This window comes from Fukomys damarensis, unplaced genomic scaffold (assembly GCF_012274545.1).
Source record: "Fukomys damarensis isolate Sample0158 unplaced genomic scaffold, DMR_v1.0_HiC HiC_scaffold_32, whole genome shotgun sequence".
NCBI classification, from domain to species: Eukaryota; Metazoa; Chordata; class Mammalia; order Rodentia; family Bathyergidae; genus Fukomys; species Fukomys damarensis.
Window position 1 is genome coordinate 48,373,483 of NW_022900944.1, and position 21,050 is coordinate 48,394,532.

The 21,050-nt window shown below is 62.6% G+C and overlaps 1 protein-coding gene across 1 annotated transcript in view; it reads right to left on the reverse strand.

Annotated features, from left to right (window-relative positions):
* Cbfa2t3 (CBFA2/RUNX1 partner transcriptional co-repressor 3) overlaps window positions 1–21,050 on the reverse strand; it is a 54,014-nt gene that overhangs the window by 13,162 nt on the left and 19,802 nt on the right. Inside the window, exon 2 of the mRNA XM_019207930.2 lies at window positions 1,996–2,142. Coding sequence (XP_019063475.1) covers window positions 1,996–2,142 — 147 coding nt within the window. The remainder of the gene's footprint in view (window positions 1–1,995; window positions 2,143–21,050) is intronic.

A 21,050-nucleotide genomic window follows, 5' to 3' on the forward strand; every position in this document is an offset into this window, starting at 1 on the left:
CTCAGGTTTCTCATCTGGAAATGATGGGGTTGGATAGGGTGGTTTCTGAGGCCACTTCCATCAGGACCCTCAATTCTTAGAAAGCCCTCTTCTCAGATGGTGCCTGGGGTCCCCGCTTTGATCCCCAGGCCTAAGTTGTATGTTAGTGACAGGCTCAGGTGTGGTCTCCAGCACGGAGCCCAGGGCAAGTGCCTTGGGGAAGAGAGCATCACACGGGAGGGCAGATCTGAGGTGACCAGTGGGGATTCTGTGAGCAGACAGGAAGCCCCATCGGGGCGGGGGGCAGTGTGGAGACAGCCCAGGAAAGGGCTCCAGCCCTAGACAAGCATGGCCTGGGTCCTTGCTCCTTGTGTTCCTCCAGGCTGTGCTGCCTCAGCCTCCCTACCCACCTTCCCAGCCACGTGTGGCTCAATGCCAAGATCAGCTGTGCCAGGGTGAAGTCTAGGCCAGGAAAAATGCAGCTACAAGCCCAGGGTCAAGGTCAATCTTGCCAGCTTGGCTCGAAGGCGTGCAGGCGGCTATAGAGGCATGGCTGAGGCTGCTGCCAGCCAGGTGGGGTGCAGTGACCCTCAGGCTCTCAGGGAAACAGGTGGTTCAGGGACAACACTAAGGCCACCTCAGAGGATGCCAGACCTCAGGTGGACGTGCTGGCCAAGCCAATGGACAGCGCTGCCCAGGAGGAAGAGCCACCATCTCCCAGGCTCCGTGCTCTGTGTACAGTGCTGGGACTCCCACAGGAAATGCGACCCCAGGTGGACGAAGGGGCGGGGAGATCATGGGCCACAGAGCCACACACAGGCTCCCTCCCATCTGCTCCATGGCCTCACAACAGCCACATCTAGCCAGAACACCGCCAACACCTGGGGCATGCAGGCTGGGGCAGAGCGCCCTGCTCCTTCCCCTGGTTCTCTAGGCATGGGGCCTGCCCTCGCCCCCCGGGGCGGCCCGTCCTCAGTATCAGCTCCTGTCCCTGGCTCAGGTGCCAGCAGTGACAGCATCCACAGTCAACAGCCTCCCCTCCACCTGCTGCACCAGTTCAAATGGGAAGGTGGCCTGTCACCACTCAGTGAGGACAATGGTGTGTGTGCGGCCCCAGGCAGGCCCGGAGGGACACGCCCTCCCGCCAGATGCCCAACTGGTGTCCCATTCTGGTTCCACTGCACGTGGGGCCAGGGCCCAGCCCGATCCTTCGGCACAGGAAGGTGGAAGCCCAAAGCGAGGTGAAGGTGTGGACGGTGCCAGCTGCGAGGTTCCTACACAGGCCTCATAACCTATATACCAGCTGTGGCCTCAGCTGGGAGCGAGTGGCACCCTCCTGTCCACCTCCAGCAGGAGACAGGCCCAGAGCTGAGACTGCTAACCTGGTACGAGGCTGGCCTTGCCCTTGGGCCACTCAGCAAGTCATCCTGTGGGCAGAGCTGGGGCAGCCCAGCTTCTTGGCCTGGTGGAGACGAGGTCACCCGAGGGGCCCAGGCACAGCCATCTGCCGTGAATGTTGGGGTGGAGCTCTGTGGATGCTCCCACTCATCCCTGAAAATGCTGGGCCACACTCAAGCCTCTGGCCTGGTGCACTGGTCCACCCTTCCCGAGTGCTCAGAACCCCAGGCCTTGGAGTCACGGCCTCAAAGGAAGGGCTCCCTCAGTAGCTGTGGGACAGGGCCCGCAGTGCCTACTCTAGGCCAGAATCACTGGAGCGAACCCACCACTTCTGAGTGGTCTGCCCTTCCATGCCCAGCGGCCCTGCCCCAGAAGTCCCGCACGGAGCCAACACCCGGGGCTCCTGCAGTCACCTAGAGCCCATCAGTGTCACAGCTCCTTAACTCTTGTGACCCCCGTGGCTCCCATGAGGCAGGAACCCTGGATGCCCTGTCTACGGATGAGGACCCCAGCAGGCCAGAGGTTCGAGCATGCCCAAAGCTACACAGCCAGACAGTGCAGCAGGCTCCTAGCCATGAGGACACTGCCAGGGCCAATCACAGCTTCAAGGCTACTCACATGTGTGTGGCGTGAAGGAGGGTGGGCGCGTGGCCCCCTGGGCTGCAGCGGGTGGCGGGGGTGGCATGCTGGGGGGCGTTGCCCGGGGCTGCGTCTTCACCTCAGCCGGGGAGTCAGGCATTGCTGCAGCCTTCTCTGTCCTGTCCACTGGGAGAGGGAGAGAAGTGAGGGCAGGCAGCTGGCTCTACCTCTGCCCAAGGAGCCCCAGGTGCCTCGCAGACATGGCCTGCAGGTGACCTCAGCAGAGCCACCAGGTGGGCACCTGGCTCTGGCCTCCTGCACATGGTGCTGTGGCAGACTGGAGGCAGGTTCGGGAGTTTAGCGGGACACAGCCCCCACCCCGGGAGGCTCTGAGTCCCCACATCCCAGGCGGCACCCCCCAGGTTTTCTGATGCTGAAAGAACAGGGGGCATTTGGGGGGGTACAACCTCTGTCATCCCCCTGGGGACGCTCAGGACACCCTGGGTGCTCTCGGCCTGGACTGTGTCATCACGGGCCAGCAGGAGGCGCTGTTGTGCGATTCTGTGGCTCAATCCTGTCCCTCAGGCTTGGGGTGTGGGGAGTGGGCTGGGTGGGCCAAGGATGGGGTGGACTGGAGTCCCCAAGCTCACCGGGTTGCCCTTGCAGGAGGGCTGAGAGCCTGTGGGTCATATTGAGGTCACCACACCAGCCAGCTGGGGCCCAGCTCCTTGGGACACAGTGGGCCAGTCACCCACCAAGCTGTGGGGACACAGCAGATGGAGCTGGGGCCTGGGAGCTCCATGTCTGTCAGCCATCATGGCATCACCCGCTGCCCGCAGCTCCATCCCAGTGCCCAGGCACCACCACATGGCTGCAGAGGCACACAAAGGTCTGGGCCCCTCAACCCTGGGGCTGGTGACCCATAGGACACAGGCCACGACCCCTGCCAACACCATGCAGGCCCATCCTCCCCGCCCTGCTGGCAGGGAGAGGATGGATCAGAGACCTGGGGACAGCCCTGCCCTAGCCACCATGCTCAGCCCGGCACCTGCCACCTTCAGCTGCAGTCTCTGGCCTCCCTCCCGCTGGGCGCCTCCCCCACCGCCTGTCCCAGGCTGACGGCTGGGCGCATGTGTGGCTGCAGCTGTGGGGACCTGTCAACACTGTGCCTGCTGCAGGGCCAGGGGCTGGGCCTGGTGACAACCAAGAAGGCAAATGCGCCAGTGTGCCCGAGGGGAGCAGTCCAGCTCTGCCACCCTCATCTGACGGGGCCGCGGCAGACGGGGCAGGGCCAGGTGCTTCAAATGCCAGGCTGGCTCTGGGTCACAGGCCGGGGACACTGGGGACACCGCTGCGCAGGTTTTCCAGATCCCTTCTGCAGAAGGGGCTCGAGAACCAATTCAGATGTGAACAGAGGAGCCAGGCTGGGAGCGGTGGGAGCGCAGAGCACATGGCAAGCAGCTAGGAAACCAAGGGGACAGGCCACACCCGTGCCATTTGGCGCTTGCTGGGCTCCACCTGTGTCCACGGTGTCCCAGACACCGAAGCTGGGACACACGGTGCCCTGCTGCTGCCCAGTGACAGGCAGGGATTTGATGTCCTCCCTGTGGCACAAAAGGAACGTGCGGCAGGCCAACCTGTGCATGTTGCCATGTGCGGCCTGTTCCCGGCACTCCCTCTGTCTCCACGGACACCCATGGGGTTGCTACTACGCACAGCCCTTTTCCTGGGGGGTCGGATCCACCTGCACACAGCAGCTGGGATTTGAAGCCCGACCCTGTGCTGTCTCTTCAGGCCTCGTGGCCCCTTACTGCTCCCAATGCCCTTCCCCTTCAAGGGCTCAGATTCTTGTGGCGAGGAGGCTGAGGCTGCAGGGCAGGAGCTCTTGGTCTGGAAAAGCTTGCAGGGCGCTGGTGGCACCGCCCCAGCCTGCCCAGCCCCGGGCTGTGGTCACGGGGCGGCTGTGGACAGTGGGCTGCATCATGTGAGCCTTGGCTGAACTTTGAGTGCTTGGGTTGAGTCCCAAAGTCACAGCCCTGGATACTCTGGGCATCCTGACCACCTTGGGGAGTTAGCCAGAGATGGGGGTGTGGTGACCCTGGATGCGGGTGGGGGATACTGGGGTGTCCAGGAGGCACAGGGGACATGGCCCCAACAAGGGTGTCCCTCCAACCATGTCAGCACCGAGGGAGCAGGCTGTGTCCCCGCAGGTCACCTCCATGGGGGCCCAGGACCCCGCTCCACACACAGGAGGTAGCATGGGTCCTTAAGGGGCAGGGCTATCTGTTACCAGATGCGGAGGTCCTCAGTGGCCAGCGCTCGGGGCCTCCAGTGTCACATCCCCTCCTGGCTGGGGGGGCCTGCTGGATGGCTGTGTGACCTGGCACAGAAGTAGGGCACAAGGTGAAGGCCTGGGGTCACGAGGAATCCCCCAGGGAGCCCCAGCCCCTGCAGAAAAATGCATGTCCAGCCAGGCCTGGTGGAGCAGACTGCCATCCAAGCACTGAAGCTGAGGCAAGAGGATCGCAAGTTCAAGTCTAGCCTAGACAACTTGATAAGACCTTGTCTCAAAGTGAAACTTAAAAAGGACTGCGGATGTAGTTTAGTGTGAAGCTTCTGGGTTCAATCCCTAGTACTGAAGGAAATAAACAAACATCCCCTACAAACAAAAACTACATTCAGGACCAGGGATTTAGCTCAGTGGTGCCGAGAGGCAGGCAGGGAGCAGGGCTGGGCCAGCACTCAGGGGCCCCTAGTCCCGGGGTGTGTGGGCGCCACCCCCAGCCTGCTTGTCTCTGCCAGAGAAAGTTCCCAGGCCCATGAGCCTCGCGCCTAGGGGAGCCCATGCCTTCCCACACAGCCTGGACCCCTCCCAGCCTGTACTAAGAGGGTGTGGGTGGTGGGAAAGGGTGGACCTCGCCAGAACAGCCAGGCTACCACCATCCATCACTGTCCCATCTCAGTCCCCCGGGAACTGGCCCCAACTCGGCTCCCAGACTGATCCAGAGCCCTCCAAGGTGGCCTGGCTTCACTGCAGTTCCTGCTGTAAACACAAGGCCCCCAAGCCCCGAAGCAGAACTGGGCAGGGGCACAGATCTGGTCCTCACTGTCAGGCCCCACCCACACTCCACAATGGCCACCTCATTCCTCTTCTCCCCACCATGGATCTGTGAGGCTGACAGGTGGGGAAACTGAGGCACAGTGGGTGGAGGCCACTGGATGGGCAGGGACTCTGAGGGCTTAGGCCAGGACTGGGCCTGGGCAGGGCAGCCCCACCTCCCCACGGTGGCTGTGCATGCAGCCGCCCAAGCAGAAGGCTCCAGGCCACACCCAGGATGGTGCTGTGCTTGACTAGCTCCCTGACCCTGGTGGGATGGGCCGGCTCTGGATGTGCAGACCTGGTGGGCAGCCTGTTTCCCTGTCTGTGGGCTGGGGATGCAGAGTGAGGTTTAATGCACACAGTCCCTCATGCCCGATGGCACCTGGGGACAATGGATAGACACCTCCTGGGCTGTCCTCCTCCACTGAGGACTTCCTTGTGGAAAAGTACAGATAAGAGGAGGGAGGTTGCTAGGGCAAGGCCACCCCACAGCCATGTGACCCTGAGGTCACCACCAGGCTGAGCCTTGAGGATGTGTCCCGGAAGCCAGACCCCTCCTGTCCTCCCTCATTCTGCCTCTGTGGCCATGCTGGGCTCCCACGGTCCCTGTGTCCACCCTCTGGTCTGTTACACCTTTGACAATTTCCTCAGAACCACAGCCTCCCAACTCGGGGTCTGCACCACGTTTCCTTATAATCTCACGGCATCTCTCTCTCTCTAAATCAGCTCCAGAGGGCTGGGCTTTGTGTCACCCACGGCCATATCCCCAGCAACCACGCCAGTGTTGGGCACAGCAGCTCAATGAACACTTGTTGGTCTATGGCCACGCGAGGCCACAGACCAACCTGCCCACAAGGGACTATCCAGTGTCCCAGCCAGGTCCTCTTCAGCCATCCCTGTGAAGGTCTGGGGACCAGGTCCAGCCCTCCAGGACAGAGACAGGAGGCCCCCATACTGGCTGGGGACCCCAGCAGAAGTATAGTTACTGCTGTCGAAACTGCCGAGGGGCAGGGTCTGCTGATATGTGGGTGGGGGGAAGGCACTGACAGGGACAAGGGCTCCACGACCAAGTCCATGTGGCTCCTGCCTCATCCCAGGTGCAGTGCACCTCTCCATGTGGCAATTGGGTCTGTGCAGCCTCAGACGCCTCCCTGCTGCCCAGAACACAGTGGGTGCCCCACCCAGGGAAAGACGGGATGTGGTGGGACATTCCCACAGCAAGGCCGCCGTGTCCTGTCTCAGTGCCCACAGATGGCTCCGCAGCACCCCTTCCATCCTCACCCCAGGAACCCCAACTTCCTTGAAAGCCCTGCGCCAGCCCAGGTGAGCACTGCCCCATGCACAGCAGGACAGGTGAAGCGGCCCATGGGCTCCCACATGGGTCCCTGCTGGGCCATGCAATGGGGACGAGGTGAGGCCACAGTTGGCCTTGGACACAGCAGGGCCAGCTCAGGATATGGGCTTTGCATGCCCTGAGCGCTCAGCGCCACTAGCCTTGTAGGGATGTGGTCCTGCTTCTGTGGTCCTGGGAGGGACCCTGGAGGTGCGGGGTGTGGGGGCACCAGGGTCTCCATACCTCAGGGTGGCCCCAATACTATGCTGCTGTTTGTGGGGACACCCTGTCTTTCTCCAAGGCCACTGAGTAAGCAGGTGTCGAGGCCACCCAAGTGCTCCCTGAGTGCCTCGCGTTCGTCCTGGAGGTGGCATGGTGGGGTGGGGCCAGCCCTATCCTTGGCACCCTGAGCGGCCTGGCATCATCGGCCCCTGTACTGAGGGCCATCCGTGCTCTGTGCACCCCATCCACACCCCTGGCAAAGCCACGTGGTGCTCAAGCCCAGAGACTGATAGGGAAACTAAGGCACAGAGTGGAGACATCACTTGGCTATCGCACCACAGCCCTGGTGCCTGCCTGCTTCACGGCCATGGCGGGGTCAGGCCTCAAGACACAGGTAGTGGCAAGCATGTCCAGGCCCAGAGGGTACACTCGCCTGGCCTCAGACCTGGCTGCCAGGCAGGAACCTGGAGCACAGCCCTTCTGCCACAACAGGGACCTCCAAACCATCCCAAGGGCCGTGGGCCCCTAGGGAGAGACAGGCTCCGGCCACAGACCGCAGCCTGCCTGGGGTGGTCCCATGGTAGGGCAGGAGGACCCATCCAGTGAGACCTGGGCAGGGACAGTGGCCCATACCGTCTCTGACCCGTCTGCGGATGATGATGCCGCTCTCCACAGAAAGCTGGGGGACAGGATGTGCTGCACTTCTGCAGCAGCACCTGGCAGGCAGAGTGGCCCTGGGGCCACCTTCGTGCTCTGCCTGTGCCGCCCAGCCTCCCTGTCCAGGAGCCTGCTCTGCCCTGTGGCCACCCGCCCACTCTGTCGCAGCACTAGTCAAAGGGCAGAACACAGGGCAGGGCAGGCACTCGGTGCTGCAGGAGGTTTGCCAACCCGTGGCCGGGTCTTCAGAGGCTTGGCCACACGGCCGCTCCTCTGCAGGGTGGACCAGGGCTCGTGGGTGTCCAGGTCCTGCAGACCCCATCTGGGGGCTCCGGGGGCGGGCGTTCCACCTGGTGTGGGATGGTGAAGCGCACGTGGGCAGTGCTGGCCCTGCTGCTTGTTGTAGATGGGCCCCACTCAGCGGTCAGCACACTGACCTTGGCACAGGGCGGCCCTAGTAGTACCGAGCCATGTAAGTATTGAGTAGGGCAGGGTGGACAGGACCCCAGAGCTGGCATCAGACTCCACAGATCGGGGGCCCCACGCCTCCCTCTGCTGCATGGCCCTGGCCCCACAGAGCCTCTGGGCAACTCTACCCCCAGGAGCAGATTCTAAGGAAATAATCACAGTGGGGAGTTTCTTCACAGCACTGTTTGGAATGACACACAGGGCGAAGGAGAGGACCTGGACACAGGCTGTGGCGTTGGCACAGCCCTGAGCACCTCACAGTCCCCCAGAGGGGGCAACACACTGGACAGCTTGGGGCAGGCAGCATCTGCCCAAATGAACAGTTGCACCTGAAGCCAGCAGCTTCATTGTCGAATGCAGAGCCAGCAGCCTCATGTATCCTGAGCTAAACATCCTGAAGTCCAAACAGGACACTGCCCAGACCTCCTCCAAGAATGGGAGTGACACATGCACTATACAGCAATGAAAAAGACAGCCAAGAGCACCACAGACACACCTTGCACGTGGCCAGTGAAGCCAGACTCGGAGAGCACACCCTGAGAGTCCACTCTCACACATCACAAACACAGGCTCACAACAGTTTCCCTGGTGGTTGGGTGCCAGAGTCGGGCAGACTGCTGATCTAGCTGAGGTCACACCATGAATGTGATCAGATGACACTTTTCCCTGTGTAGGTTGAAGCCCAAACACCCTTAACTTGTCCATAAGGTGCCAACTGCTGACCCGGGAAGGGCCCATCACACCAAATGACATGAACCTGCGCAGAGAAAGAGAGAGTGCAGGTTCCCGGGAGACACCCAGGCTGCTGCCCTCCTGATGGAGTCTCCAGAGTCAGGGCCAGGGCTTTGGTTCGGCCACAGAGCCCATAGCTGCATCAAACTGGACTCCTGCCCCACCAGCCTGGTGGAGCCCAGTGCCTGGCCTCCTTGGCACCCTGGCCTCAGAGTGAGTGCGGGGCAGGGGTGGGGGCTCAGAAGGCTGGGATTAAAGCTGGCCATACTCCCCAGGGGCCGCAAGTGGGATCCAGATGTCCCGGGCTGCTCACCCCTTGGCCATGCTCTCTGGGAGGAAGTACATTCCCTGCCCAGCTGCCAGGACATGGCCAACAGCTCCCTGAGCGCTGGGGGAGGCGAACCTGCCATCTGGGCTGCCCGCCACCAGGAGGTGGCCCGGCCAGGCAGGGTGGCGGGAGGAAGGCCCCGGCTGCCACATCTGGTTCCTTCCCAAGCTCCCTGCAGGTTTGCTGGGCAAGAGTGCTGGGCTGGTGGGTGGAGCCAGGCCAGGGCTGAGACAGGGACAGCAGGTGGACAGGTGGGCAGGGCGGCGGACGCACACAGGGGTGAGGACAGAAGCCCAGGCAACGGCAACCTGCTGCTGGCTCTGTACTGCGGGCCCAGCTGGGAAGGTGGGAGCTGCTGGGGCCAGGCAAGCGGAGCTCACGGAGGGGCCCCCCAGCTCTGCATCCGGTGTCCATGGTGAGACCCTCCACCGACCTGGGCCGCTGGCTGCCTACAGTTCCTGCCCGGTATCCCAGGACATCAGGAAGGTGCCCAGCCCTCCCTGGGCCCGTCCTATCTGAGTGTCCCAGTGCTGGGGTCCGTTCTGGGGTGCTTGCGGTGGGTGCAGTCAGCTCCCACAGCAGCTTCAGCTGGGGCAGGCCTGATCACATCTCGGTCAGCTCTTCTGTGCATGCTTGTGTGTGTGCATGCGAGTGTACCCATGTATGAGCGTGTGCATGGACGGGAGTGTGTGCACAGGACTGCATACACGAGCATGCTCGTGGCCTGCATGTGTGTGCCCTGTGCACACACACATCTGCACCTGTGTGAGGCTGGGGTCTCATGTACACATCCCTACTGAGGAGAGTGCCAGCCCCTGGCCTAAGGATGGGTCTGCCCCTCGCGTGCACAAAGCAGCTCTGCAGCCCGCAGGTGGCATGTGCAGAAGGGAGGGGGCTGGGGGTCCAGAGCCTGCTGCCTCCTGCACACTTCCCCTCAGGCCACCCCCCATGAGGTTCACCTGTGCACTATGCAGCCCGCCCCACACCAGCCCCGCGGGAGGCCTGGGGCAGGGAACAGGCAAAGACTGACTAAGTTAACACAGGTGCACTGCCGCGGACCGCAGAACAGGAGAGCCAGAACCCGGGAGACCACTCGCCTGTCTGCTGTCCCTCAACTGGGCCTGGGTGGGAATCCTCCCTCCCTGCCCTGCAGTGAGTCTGGGTTAGTCAAGGACAACGCATAGGCAGGGCCGGGGTGCTGAAAAAAGGCTGCTGTACCTGCTCAGCAGAGGCCAGAGGTGGACAGGTGGGACAAATGTGCCCTGCCATGGCCCCCAGCCCCTGAGGTCAGATCTCCCTGCTGGCAGCAAGGTACCTCCCAGCCTAACTCACTCCGAGTGTTTTCCTGGTTTAAAAACATGTGAATTGTAGCCGGGTGTGGTGGTGTACACCTGTGATCCCAGCACTCAGGAAGCTGAGGATTGACCCGGTTTCAAGGCCAGCCTGGACTACATGTTGACTTTAGGGCCAGCCCGAATTACATAGTGAGATCCTGTCTCAAAAAACCCAAAACCAGGGCCGGGGGTTTACCTCAGTGGTGCCATTGCCTGCCTCGCAAGTGCAAGGTCCTGAGTTAGATCCCAGTACCAAACCAAACCACAACAAATCAAAACAAAAAATCCTACCATAAACCAAACCGAGAAACGCGTGCACTGGCTGCTCACTGCCTGAGCTCTCCGAGGAACACCTCCAAACCTGAGATGACGTTGGTCACATGAGGCTAGGTGATCACCAGGGACACTGTCTGCTGCACGAGACAGCCCAGGCTCTAGGCCAGCCCAACACACAGACAGCACAGTGCACACACGGCCTGGGAGACCCGAGGGCCATGGGCCCTGGCATATGGCACGGGCTGGGAATAGCCACGGGCCACACACATGGCCAGCTCAGCCGCTACCGCCCCTACCGGCCACATTTCCTCTGGTGCGTGGGGAGGCGGCATGAGCCAGGTGACCAGGACAGTGCGGCCCCACATGGCAGCGTGATGTAAGGAACAAGGGTCCCAGGAAGAGAGCACCCTGGTCTCAAGCCCCCGCTCCAGGCCCAGGGTCACACTGGTCAACTGTTGCCACCAGCCACATCGCTCTGACAGGCATCGCCACCCGAGCCAAGGAGTCTTTCCTGACGCACAGCCCCACAGTGCAGCTCGTGGGCCTCAGCTTCCTCCTCTGCACGGTGGGGTTGTTCTAACCTCTGCCCCAAACCTCACCCAGGAATGAGGGTTGTCAGTAGGCACAGGGCCTCGGCATACGAGCAGCAAGCCAAGCATACAGTAGGTGCCACACTGGTGCCTGTCCAGACAGGCGACATCAGGACCCCGCTTGCTCAGCGCCCACTGCAGGTGGGAGGTCAGGTGGCCGGGCAAGTTCTGCCGGCCCAGGGCCACAGCATCCTCCTACCTTGGAGAGAAGCCAGGTGGGCATGGCGCAAAGCTCAGGCCTGCGTGGTCGTCTGCACGCTGAGGCCCCTCGTGCATGGAAGGGAGGAGCTGCATCGTAAGTGTTATTTCATGAATCTCAGCCACCACCCTGGGGGTGCTGATCACGTCCTGCCCACTCGGAGTCACCAAGGGCGCCCTGCCTGGCCGGCCCAGCCCAGCCCTGTGTCTGCTCCTCCCTGAGGCTGCCTCCCTGCCTGCATGGAGGGAAGCAAGCCTGGCGCAGATGTTTCCTCCACAGGCCCCTGGCCTGGGCCGCTGGAGGAGGCCAGGCCCCAGGAGGACCCAGCACTTTCCATTCTTCTTTTTAGGCAGGGGGAGGAACACAGATTTTAAAAAATGTGTCTTACAAGGCTGCCTTTGCCATTGTTTATGTAAACAGGTAAATTGTTTCCTGCCTCAATTAAAAACATCTGCCACATAAATGAATACCAATTAACTCATCCTGTTTTTAATTACTCTGTTAATTACACGCAGGCAGCAGGAAGGATGGCATGGGAGTGGGGAAGCCGGTGCCACCCCCACCCCCACCCTAACTGGCAAGGATCCGAAACATGTCTGGCTGGTGACGATGGGTGGCACCCTGCCAGCCGGGATTTCCTGATCCGGCGGCCGAGCGGGCACTTCCTTCCCAGCCTCCCAGTGAGTCTGCCTCGAGCCCCCACCTGACACCCCATGGCCCTGTGGGTCTTGTGGCCCTGGGGGGAGGGGGGAGGGGACAGGCCAACCCCCGTGCTTCCCAGGGGATCAGGTCAGCTCTGACAAGGTCCCTGGGGCTAAACATCGCTGGACTGGGTGTGTGGCCCTGGGAACGCACCCCCTGCCACCCCAGTGGGAGATGTCCCTGCTCTGAAGCCCTCCTCACCACTCTGTCACTGTTACAGCCGGTGCAAGGGCAGCAGCCTGTCCAAGGCTGAGTCCCAGGGATGGGTTCGCATAGGGCGAGACCCCGCTGTGCCCCAGGCCTTCACCACAGGCTGGACAAGTACGAGCTCTAACAGTCCTTCCGGCAGTGTGAGGATGCAGGTTAGATGGCCCTGAGCCGAGGCAGGACGTGAAACTGGCCCAGGGCTTCCAGCCCTGACTCAGTACCTGGGCCACAGGGGCTTAGCCTCGCTTGCATAGCTGCCCAACTCCCACAGGGACCTCGAGGTCCAAAGCCCATGTGGAGGGACAGGGCTGGGGCGCTCGAGGAGAGCCCTGAGACTGTGCAGCCCAGGGAGGCGGGCAGCTGTAGAGCGAGGCTGGTCTGTGCCTTCTCCTCCAGGTGGCCCAGGCTCAGCTGGGCAGGCCTCAGTTAATGAATGCATGTGATTTGCACTCGGGACCTGGTTGTGGGCCCCAGACCTGCTGCCACCTGCACCTTCTGCCAGCGCCTGACTGCCCCAAGGTTTGAGCCTTTTCTTGTGGCCTTGTATAAATTCCACAAGTGTGGAAGTCACAGCCAGGGCCCAGGGTGCAGGCTCTGTACAGTAGTACCCTCAAACCATGGGGCCTGCTGGGTGGGAACAACCTGTGACCAGAATTTGGGCTCCTCCCTGCGGGAGAAGAGAGCAGGCCTGTCCCTCCGGGACAGGGGTGCCAAGCACCAAGGTGATAGGGCTCTGTGCTGTTTCCCCAGCCTAAGGACCGGTGAGAGTCCAGCAGCTAAGCAGGGCCCAGTGGTCATGTCTGCCACAGGGAAAATGCTCTGAGACCATGGGCCGGGACCAGACCCATGCAGGTGCCAGCTCTGAGGACAGATCGAGCCAGCATGGGCTCAGGATGCTGTTGCTCCTAAAGTCTACACAGCCAGGGTGGGCCAGGGCAGGACCTGAGGTGGCCAGTGTGGGCACAGAGCCTGTGCCTGTGTCCCTAGTACCCTAGGCCAGGGCCAAGACATCAGCCACTGGGCATAAAATGCCACCAAGACTGAAGACTCAGGTTCCAGGATCTAGGAAGCGGTCAGGTAGGGGGTTCTCAGAGCCAGGGGGACAGAGTGGGGCAGAGCACAGGACTGGCTGGAGAGGGCTTGCAGTGGCCCTATGGCGGGGACAGGGTCCTCTCCTTAGACCACATCTACTATCCGGCCTGTGCTCACCCACTGCCCTGCTGGCTGGACACAGGGCAGCCCAGCCTGGCAGGACAGAGCCACACGTGGTCTCCAGGGTTGTGGTGTCTTCCACACGTGGTGGCAGCGGCAGGGCAAGTGAAGTACAGGGTCAGTTCTGCCAGGACAGGAGCCACGGCCACCGCACTCTAGGGCTCACGTCAGGGTGAGGGGTCCCTGTGGGCTCGGCTGGGCAGCATCACACAGTGGCCCTGGGGTGCAGGGGGTGCACAGGTTGCAGTCTGTTCCCACCACCCTGCCAATCACTCTCCCAGCCCAGCCTTGGGAAGGTGCCAGGCAGCCAGATGGGCCGGGCGCTGGCACGGGTGCTGCCACAGCCGGGGCGGCAGCTGCTCTGGGGGAGATGTGGAGCCAGCCCCGCCGCCTGCCTCCCCAGTGGAACCTTCTGGATGCTTTGACTCTTTCCTCCAAATGCTCTCCCAGCGCCACAGCAGATCTGGCCCTGCGGAGCCAAACGGCCCTTGGGGATTCTCCCAGGAGGGGCCACGGTGTGACAGTCCACAGGGACAGCTCGGGGAAACCGAAGCTGGGAGAGGTCACCTGGAGGGGGCTTCACAGAGACCCCGGCAAGACGCAATGCTGTGCTGCTGAGCACCCAGGGGCGCCCACTCCAGGGCTCAGTGGGCTGCTGTCCCCGGGGTCCTGCCTGCTGCTCTTGGGGCCTCACCCTGTGGGAGACTCTGCTTCCCACGTGATGGGCACCATGATGAGGCTCAGTGCTCACCCATGGACACATGCTGGCCCAGGCTGTCATGTCCCCACCCGTATCTGGCCCTACTGCGGGGCCCAGAGGCGCATCTGGGATTCTACACCCGTGCCATGCTGCTCTGTGCTGCTGCTTTTAGGGGACAAGCAACCGAAACTGACCCTGAGTGCCCTGCCTGGTGGTGCCACAGAGCCCAGCCTCTGTCACTGCCACCCAGCAAGGCAGCGGCGAGGGGGTGCTTGGAGCCTCAGTTTCCCAACTAGATGGGGCCAACGCCTTCATCTGAGAAGCCAGACCTGAGCCAGGTGGAGGCCTTGCCCCACACAGCCTGACAGAGAAGCCATCACTCCGCGTCCCTCTGCTCCTTGCTCCTTACACTGCAGCTGCCCCCGAGGCCACCTGCTGGACCCCGAATGCAGTGGGTGCAAAGGTGTCTATCACCGCCGCTGCAAGACCGAATCAGTGCTACCCAGCCAGCTACCACCCAGTGCAGGCGGGTCCCCAAAGGCGGTGCCAGCCTCCTGTCTGCCAACCTCTTGGGGTGCTGCCTGGGTGTCCTGGGTCGGGGGAGATGGAAGCTGCAGCTGTGGGTGAGCGGTGCGTCCTGGGGTCAGATGGACCCCAGGCTGCCCATGCCAGACCGGGCCGGGCCGCCTCAGGCAGGTCAGAGCAGCCGACAGCCACGAGGCCTGGGGTCTGGAGGGAGACAGGAGAACGGCTGCCATGCGAGTCAGCCTTTGGGGCAGCATCCTCCCGGGGCCTCCCGCCAAAGCCCTGCCTGGGGATGGAGCTGGTGACCAGCGAGACACAGCGGCCTGCACACAGCCCAGCTTCCCCACTGCTCTGGGAAGGAGGAGGCCAACCTCCTGCAGCACCTGTGGGTCCCCTTTCGGGGTACACTTGGCAGGAACACGGGGCACAGCCGTCTCCTCCCTCCTGGCTGTTCAATCCCCCAAGGCTCTGAGGGACAGTGCCATGAGCTCAGGGTTGCTCGGGAGGAGTGGTGGCCGTGGGACTACAGTCCTGTGCAGCACTGGACAACCCGACACCCTGGGCAGGCAATGTCCTGGGGCCCTGGCCACAAGCACCCCCAGCACACCGGGTGAGTCCAGAGCTGCCCTGGGCTGGGCCCTCACTGGCCTGGAGGCCCCAGGACATGTGTCTAAGGAGGAGACAACTCGGGGCTAAGGACCGACTGTCCACACCAACTGAGCTGCCCCCACCCCAGAGACAGCTGGGAAGGATGGAACCAGATACCACGGCAGCTTGCAGGCAGACGCAGGCAGGGGGCCACGCTGCAGCCCTCCTTGGGTACCTGTGGGGTCCACCTCCAGCCACTGGGGGCTCCAGGCCCCTCATCCCACTGCAAGGTACGGTAGCTCTTCATGGAGACCCCTGGGTGTCAGGGAACAGACAAAACTCACCACATGGGGTGAACAGGACAGGAAACGGTTGTGACCAGCGGGAAAACATGGCAGGGGAGGAGTGGTGGGCCCAGGGTGCCACTGAAGAGGAATCTTTGGCAAGGACTGAAGAAGAGGAAGGTGGGAGCCAAGCACACACCAGGAGAGCACCCCCGGCAGAAGGAACCAGTGTGCAGAAGCCCTGCATGGTATGGACAGCCAGGAAGAGGGTATGGCATGGACGGGGGCAGGATGGGGCCTGTGCGTGCTCAGCTCCCCTCCTGGACACCAAGGCTCCCCCTGGGCTGAGGGAAAAGCAGGAAGGCCAGATACAGAATCTGGTTCAAGCCAGGGGAGTGGGAGCAGGTGCTGGCAAGATCCAGTGACTGTTTGTGGAACCAAATACAGTGACAGCTTGTGGGCAGCCGGGCCGTGGCTGTGCAAACAGCTTCTCTGGGCACCTGTCGAGGGCGTCCCTGGAGGGCCGGCCCGGGTGACAGACAGCACCTTGCCTGTCACTCGGCACCCAAGGGACACGTCACAAGAGCCCACCACGGGGACCCCACCGAGGAATGACAGCGCAGTCTGCACCCACACGCACCCACAGCACAGCAGATGCGGAACGCTATGGTCAGCCACACCGCAACGTCCTCACCACGACGGCAAGGATGGCTGCAGGTCACCCTGTGGCCAAGGGAAAGAAACAGGTGGTCATAAAGGCCACGGCCAGTGCTCCACGTGACACAGCCCGTGCACACCTGTGCACACTCACAGCCCTCATCCGCACACAAGGCAAGAGTGTCACTGGGAAACCGCCCTCCAGGGATGTGGGATTATGGGAACAGCGGGAGTGAGTTCTCCCCCTGCAGGGCATCCTCTCAGTCTCTCTCAACCCAAGATGACCCTCAGAGGCCAGGCGCCCAGCCCACGGGCAAGGGCCAGCGTCCCCTGCACACCTGACATCGGCTTACCCCCCCTACCCCTGGGTGTACTGCAGCCGGCCGCCCCAAACGTCGGCCTCCTGTCACCTGAGGGCTGCTCCGTTGTCACACCCAGCCTGCAGTCGTCACCTGTCTCCCTTGTGAGGCCGTCGGGTGGCTTCCCTGCACCCTGTGCCCTGTGCTGCCGACAGAGCCTGTGAGAACCGCCAGAGAAAACAGGGCTGTGCTGGGGGAGCCCACCTGAGACCACGGGGATGGGATGCCCTCCTTGCAGACTGGCAGCACGTTCTTCAGCAGTGATCTTTTCATCAAAGAGGGACTACGTGAAATGTATAAGGAGTTGAATTCTGTGGCTCTCTTTCCCTTTACCTTGTGGCTGCTACATGGTGGGCCCAACACAGGTGGCCTTGGCCCTGTCACTTCCAGGGAAGGATGGTGTCCCCCGCAGCCGGGGCCCCCGTGAGCAGATAGCTCTTGGGAAGAGACAGAGCAACGGCGACGTGTCTCTCAGGGCATGGGAAAGCACAGAGAAAAACTTCGAGAATGAGAAGCAGCTCCCAGGGGCCTGAGGGTGCTCCGGGTGTGCCCCACACTGGCCCCAACTCCCAGGTTTGGGGAGGGCAAGTGGCCACAGACAGGAGGGGAAGAGGCCAGCGAGGTCAGAGGGGCACAGAGAGGCCCGAGCCCAGTCTGGCTGAGGGATCCAGCTGCTGGGGGACCTTGTGTGGCTCTGCAGTCTTCAGTTTTGTCTCTGCCCTGTGCAGAGTGCCCTGTTGGGGTGCAGCCAATCCTAGCCTTGGTTTCCCTTCTGCCAGCATAGGGAGAGGCTCCCTGCTCCCTGGCTGTCTACACCGGGCATGGGGTCTGGATCTGTCTCTGGCCCACCCTGCCCTGCTCAGGAGGAAAGTGGGGTATGAACTTTGAATGCAAGGACTGGGGCACAGCCACCTGATTCCCACACCTGCCGTGCAACCCCAGGACTCTGCACACTCATGGTGACTGGAAGAGGTGGGACCCAAGGCTGTGTTTCCCAAGGACAGAGCAGGTGAGTGGCCTGCTGGCGGTCACACAGCGGCAGGGAGAGGTTAGATGGGCTCAGGGAAACCAGCACTGCTCCCCCGGCCTCAGGACAGGGCAGGGGCTGCAGTCACCCTGGACAGCCAGGTGAAGAGCTCTGGGATGCTGTGAAGCTGCAGCAGGGTCTCGCGGGCCCGCTCCCCTCAGGCTCCACGCGTGGCCTCCTCCACAGTGGCCCAACACCAGGGTGTCCGGATTGGCTCCTGCTGCCTCACACACGGCCACGCTTGACATCTTCCGCCTCTTCCTGCCACACTGCCAGCCCCAACCTCAAGGCCGCCTTGGGGTTATGGTCACCGCACCCTCACTGGGGACTGGCAGCCCCAGAGGCTGCCCCATGGCACATGGCAGTGACTAGGACTAGGCTCAGGCTGCACCCAAGGAGACGGCATCCTGACCGTGGCCACGTTCATGCGCTCCTCGCAGGAACATCGGACTTCCCTGAGGCACCGTGAAGGACAAACCGCAAAGCCTGACCTGTTTCTGGGTGCTGCTGCAGGCAGGATGGGACTCAGAGCCCAGCCTGTGTCCCTATGCCACTGGTCACCGTGAGGCTCCAGCCAACACTGACAGCCACCCTGCACTGAGGCCCCTTCCAGCTGGGCCTCCTGGACTCTGCCCTGTCCGAGACACTAAGGCTGTTTCCCTGCCCTCACGCCAACCGCATGGTCTCTACAGAGTGGGGCCTCAGAAGCAGTGTCAGGGCTCCTTGGGCCGCCCAGGTGAGTGGGCGCAGCCCCCAGGAAGGAGCCTCGGCAGGGGGAGTTGTTCTCTGACTCAAACCACTCCTCAAGAGGCAGAGAGCTGCAGGACAAGCCAGCAAGCGCTGCCCTGCCTGGCTCAGGCCCTGGGCCTCGTGGGAAGGAGCCCAGGCCTTTGCAGCATCTCCTTGAGAGCCTCTGCCCTCCAGATTGCTCTGCTCCATCCCTCTGGTGGTCACAGGGCCTCCACGAGGGTGCACACAGGATCTGCAGCCCCGGGCACCCAGCTCCCAAGCATGGATACAGTATGTGGAAGCTCCCAGCTATGACCACTGGGGTCTGAAGATGATGACTCCCAGGGCCACCGTAAGGACTGAGACTCAGGCCAGCACTGAGCCGGTGCCCGTGAGCGGCCTCACGCCCCGTTATTACCACTCTCTGCTGCAGGAGGAGGAGGTGTCAGTCAATATTTGCCCAGGGCATGAGCGATGGTCAGCAAACACTTCCTGGGGGCGCCACATCCCACAGAGCAGCTCCAGCAAAGCCCTACCACCTACCCGCCACGGGCTGGAAGGGACACGGTGGCCAGGCTGTGGGTCTGGCCAGCAGTGGGCCATGTCTTCTGTGGCAGTCAGCATGTTGTGGAACCAGGCACAGAGACAGAGGCCCAGGTGGGGGATGGGACTAGCCTGAGTCCCAGACAGGGCAGGGTCGAGGCTGCCGACCCTGCCGTGGTTCCAGTGGCCCCAACATTGGTGACAACTGTGTCCCACCTGCCCAAGGCACCAAGGGCAGGGTTCACCAGCAGTGCCCAGGTGCTCAGGGTCCCCAGGGGCTGACAGGAGCCAGTGGCGGAGACCTCAGGGTGCAGCAGGATGTGGGGAGGAGGGGGCAGGCGCCAGCCCCTCCTGGGTCACAGGGTCCTCGGGTAAGCACAGAGCAGGGGGAGGTGACGGTGCCAGGGCAAGAACCCCATGAAAAGCCCAGTCCCCCACCTAGGGCATCTCCAGCCCTGCACCCTCTGTGTCCACTGACCCCAGCTGGTCCTGGGCAGACTTGTGTGAGCGTTCACATCCATGAAAGGGGAGACTAGAGCGCTCCTCCCACTGCCTGCCTGGGAAGGGAACTCAGACGGGCACCAATCAGCCACCCTCCTGCTACCACAGTGCGTGGGAGGCCATGAATCAGAATCCCAAACTCAACCTGCCACGGGGGAGGGGAGGCAGCCCAGAGTGCCAGATGGTTCCAGAAGGTGGCAGGGGGAAACCTCGAGGACAGGGAGCAGCAGGAAGCCTGGCCTCCACCACGGCCGGCTTGGGCCCTGAGGATTAGTGACCCAGCCCGCCGGCGTCTCCAGATCCTTGTGTAGGAAGGAAAATTAATTTCTTCCAGTCATGCAGAAACGAAAATACATGGCGCTGAATCGGGGAGATTTCCTGGAGCTGGTAACTCGATTACACGGATAACCTGGTGACAGGGAAGCTCCAGGCTCTCAGGAGCTGGGGGGTGGCTGGCAGGGATGTCCTGCTGTGGCTGTGGCAATCCTTGGCCCCAGTGCCAGGTACCACTCACAGGACTCTTGCTTCCCCACCACACAGATCACGGCGCCTCCTGGGAGAGGCGGACTCTACCAGAAATCATCCTGATGTGCCTGTGTGCCATTCTCCCTCCCGTGCCTACCTCACTCCCGGCAGCGTCTGCCACATCTGATCCCCCTGTCCCCTACTTATCTGTCCGCAAGGTTCCCGCTCAGCGCCTGACAGCAGCAGCAGCCAGGCGCGGTCCCTTCCTTTTAGTGAGGGGCTCTGCAGATAGGCAGGCCACCACCTGCATTTTCTGGCTTCTGCCACCCAGGGGAGGTGTCGGGCCATTGGGACCTGCACTCCCCGTGCCAGTCCTTACCGAGGAGCCTGGCAGCTGCCCACGGACCTCTCAGCCCCGCCTGGCCAGGAAGCACATGCGGGCAGCCTTGCCCAGAGCGGGGTCTGCAGGACAGTGGCATCCTGGCCTCCAGAAGTTAGTTCTCAGACCTCCGCAACTGCAAGGCCCATGCCAGGTGGGTGGCTGCCCCTTTGTCTCCGGGAACCTCCGCCTCCAGGTCCAGAGAGGAAACACACGCCCAGCAGACATAATACGGCCACATCCTGGCTGTGGGGTCGGAGAAACCGGCCTGACAGTCACTCAGACCCACCGCACAAACACCGGCAGAGACATCCGTTTCCCAAGGAACTGTTTTCCACCCCAGGTCCAGGAGCAGCTGGGAGTCAGCAGCCTTGGTCCAAGGGTGGGAATCAGGCATGGGGGCAGAGTCTCGGCAGCCCGGCACACACTGAATCTGCGCTGCGTCCGGAGCGCTCCGTGAGCTGGGCTTGCCAGCCGGGTGCCTTCTGTGCCGCAGCCAGCCGCTCGGCTGTTTCCAGCCATCTGTCCTCCGCGGCTCCCACCTCCCCTGTGTTCCCACAGACTGGCTCCCGGCCTGCCCTACAGATGGACAGTTCCCAGAGGCTGGGGGAGGACGGGTGGCTCCGGCACCGCCACTGTCAGGGCCCCCCCGGGGGGGGGCTTCCAGGCCCCTCCACCTTCGACCCGATCCGGCGGCAACCCCAGGGCCCCAAACAAGAGGGGGCGGCCCAGGAAGGGTGCGAATCCTCTCCCCAGCCAGGCTGCAGCGCGGTCTTCTCTGCTAGGGTCGCCTCTGCCTGTCACCCGGCTGCGGCCCCCAGAAAGCCCGCGCCCCAAGCTAAACCCCAACCTGCGGTCGAGCTCCCTGCGCACCCCGGGGTGCACTCGGCCTGACAGGGACGCCGAACCTCTGCCCGGGCGGCCAGCGCAAACTTTGCAAAGTGGGGGGGGTGGGTGAGGCACGGACCCCGACTGCA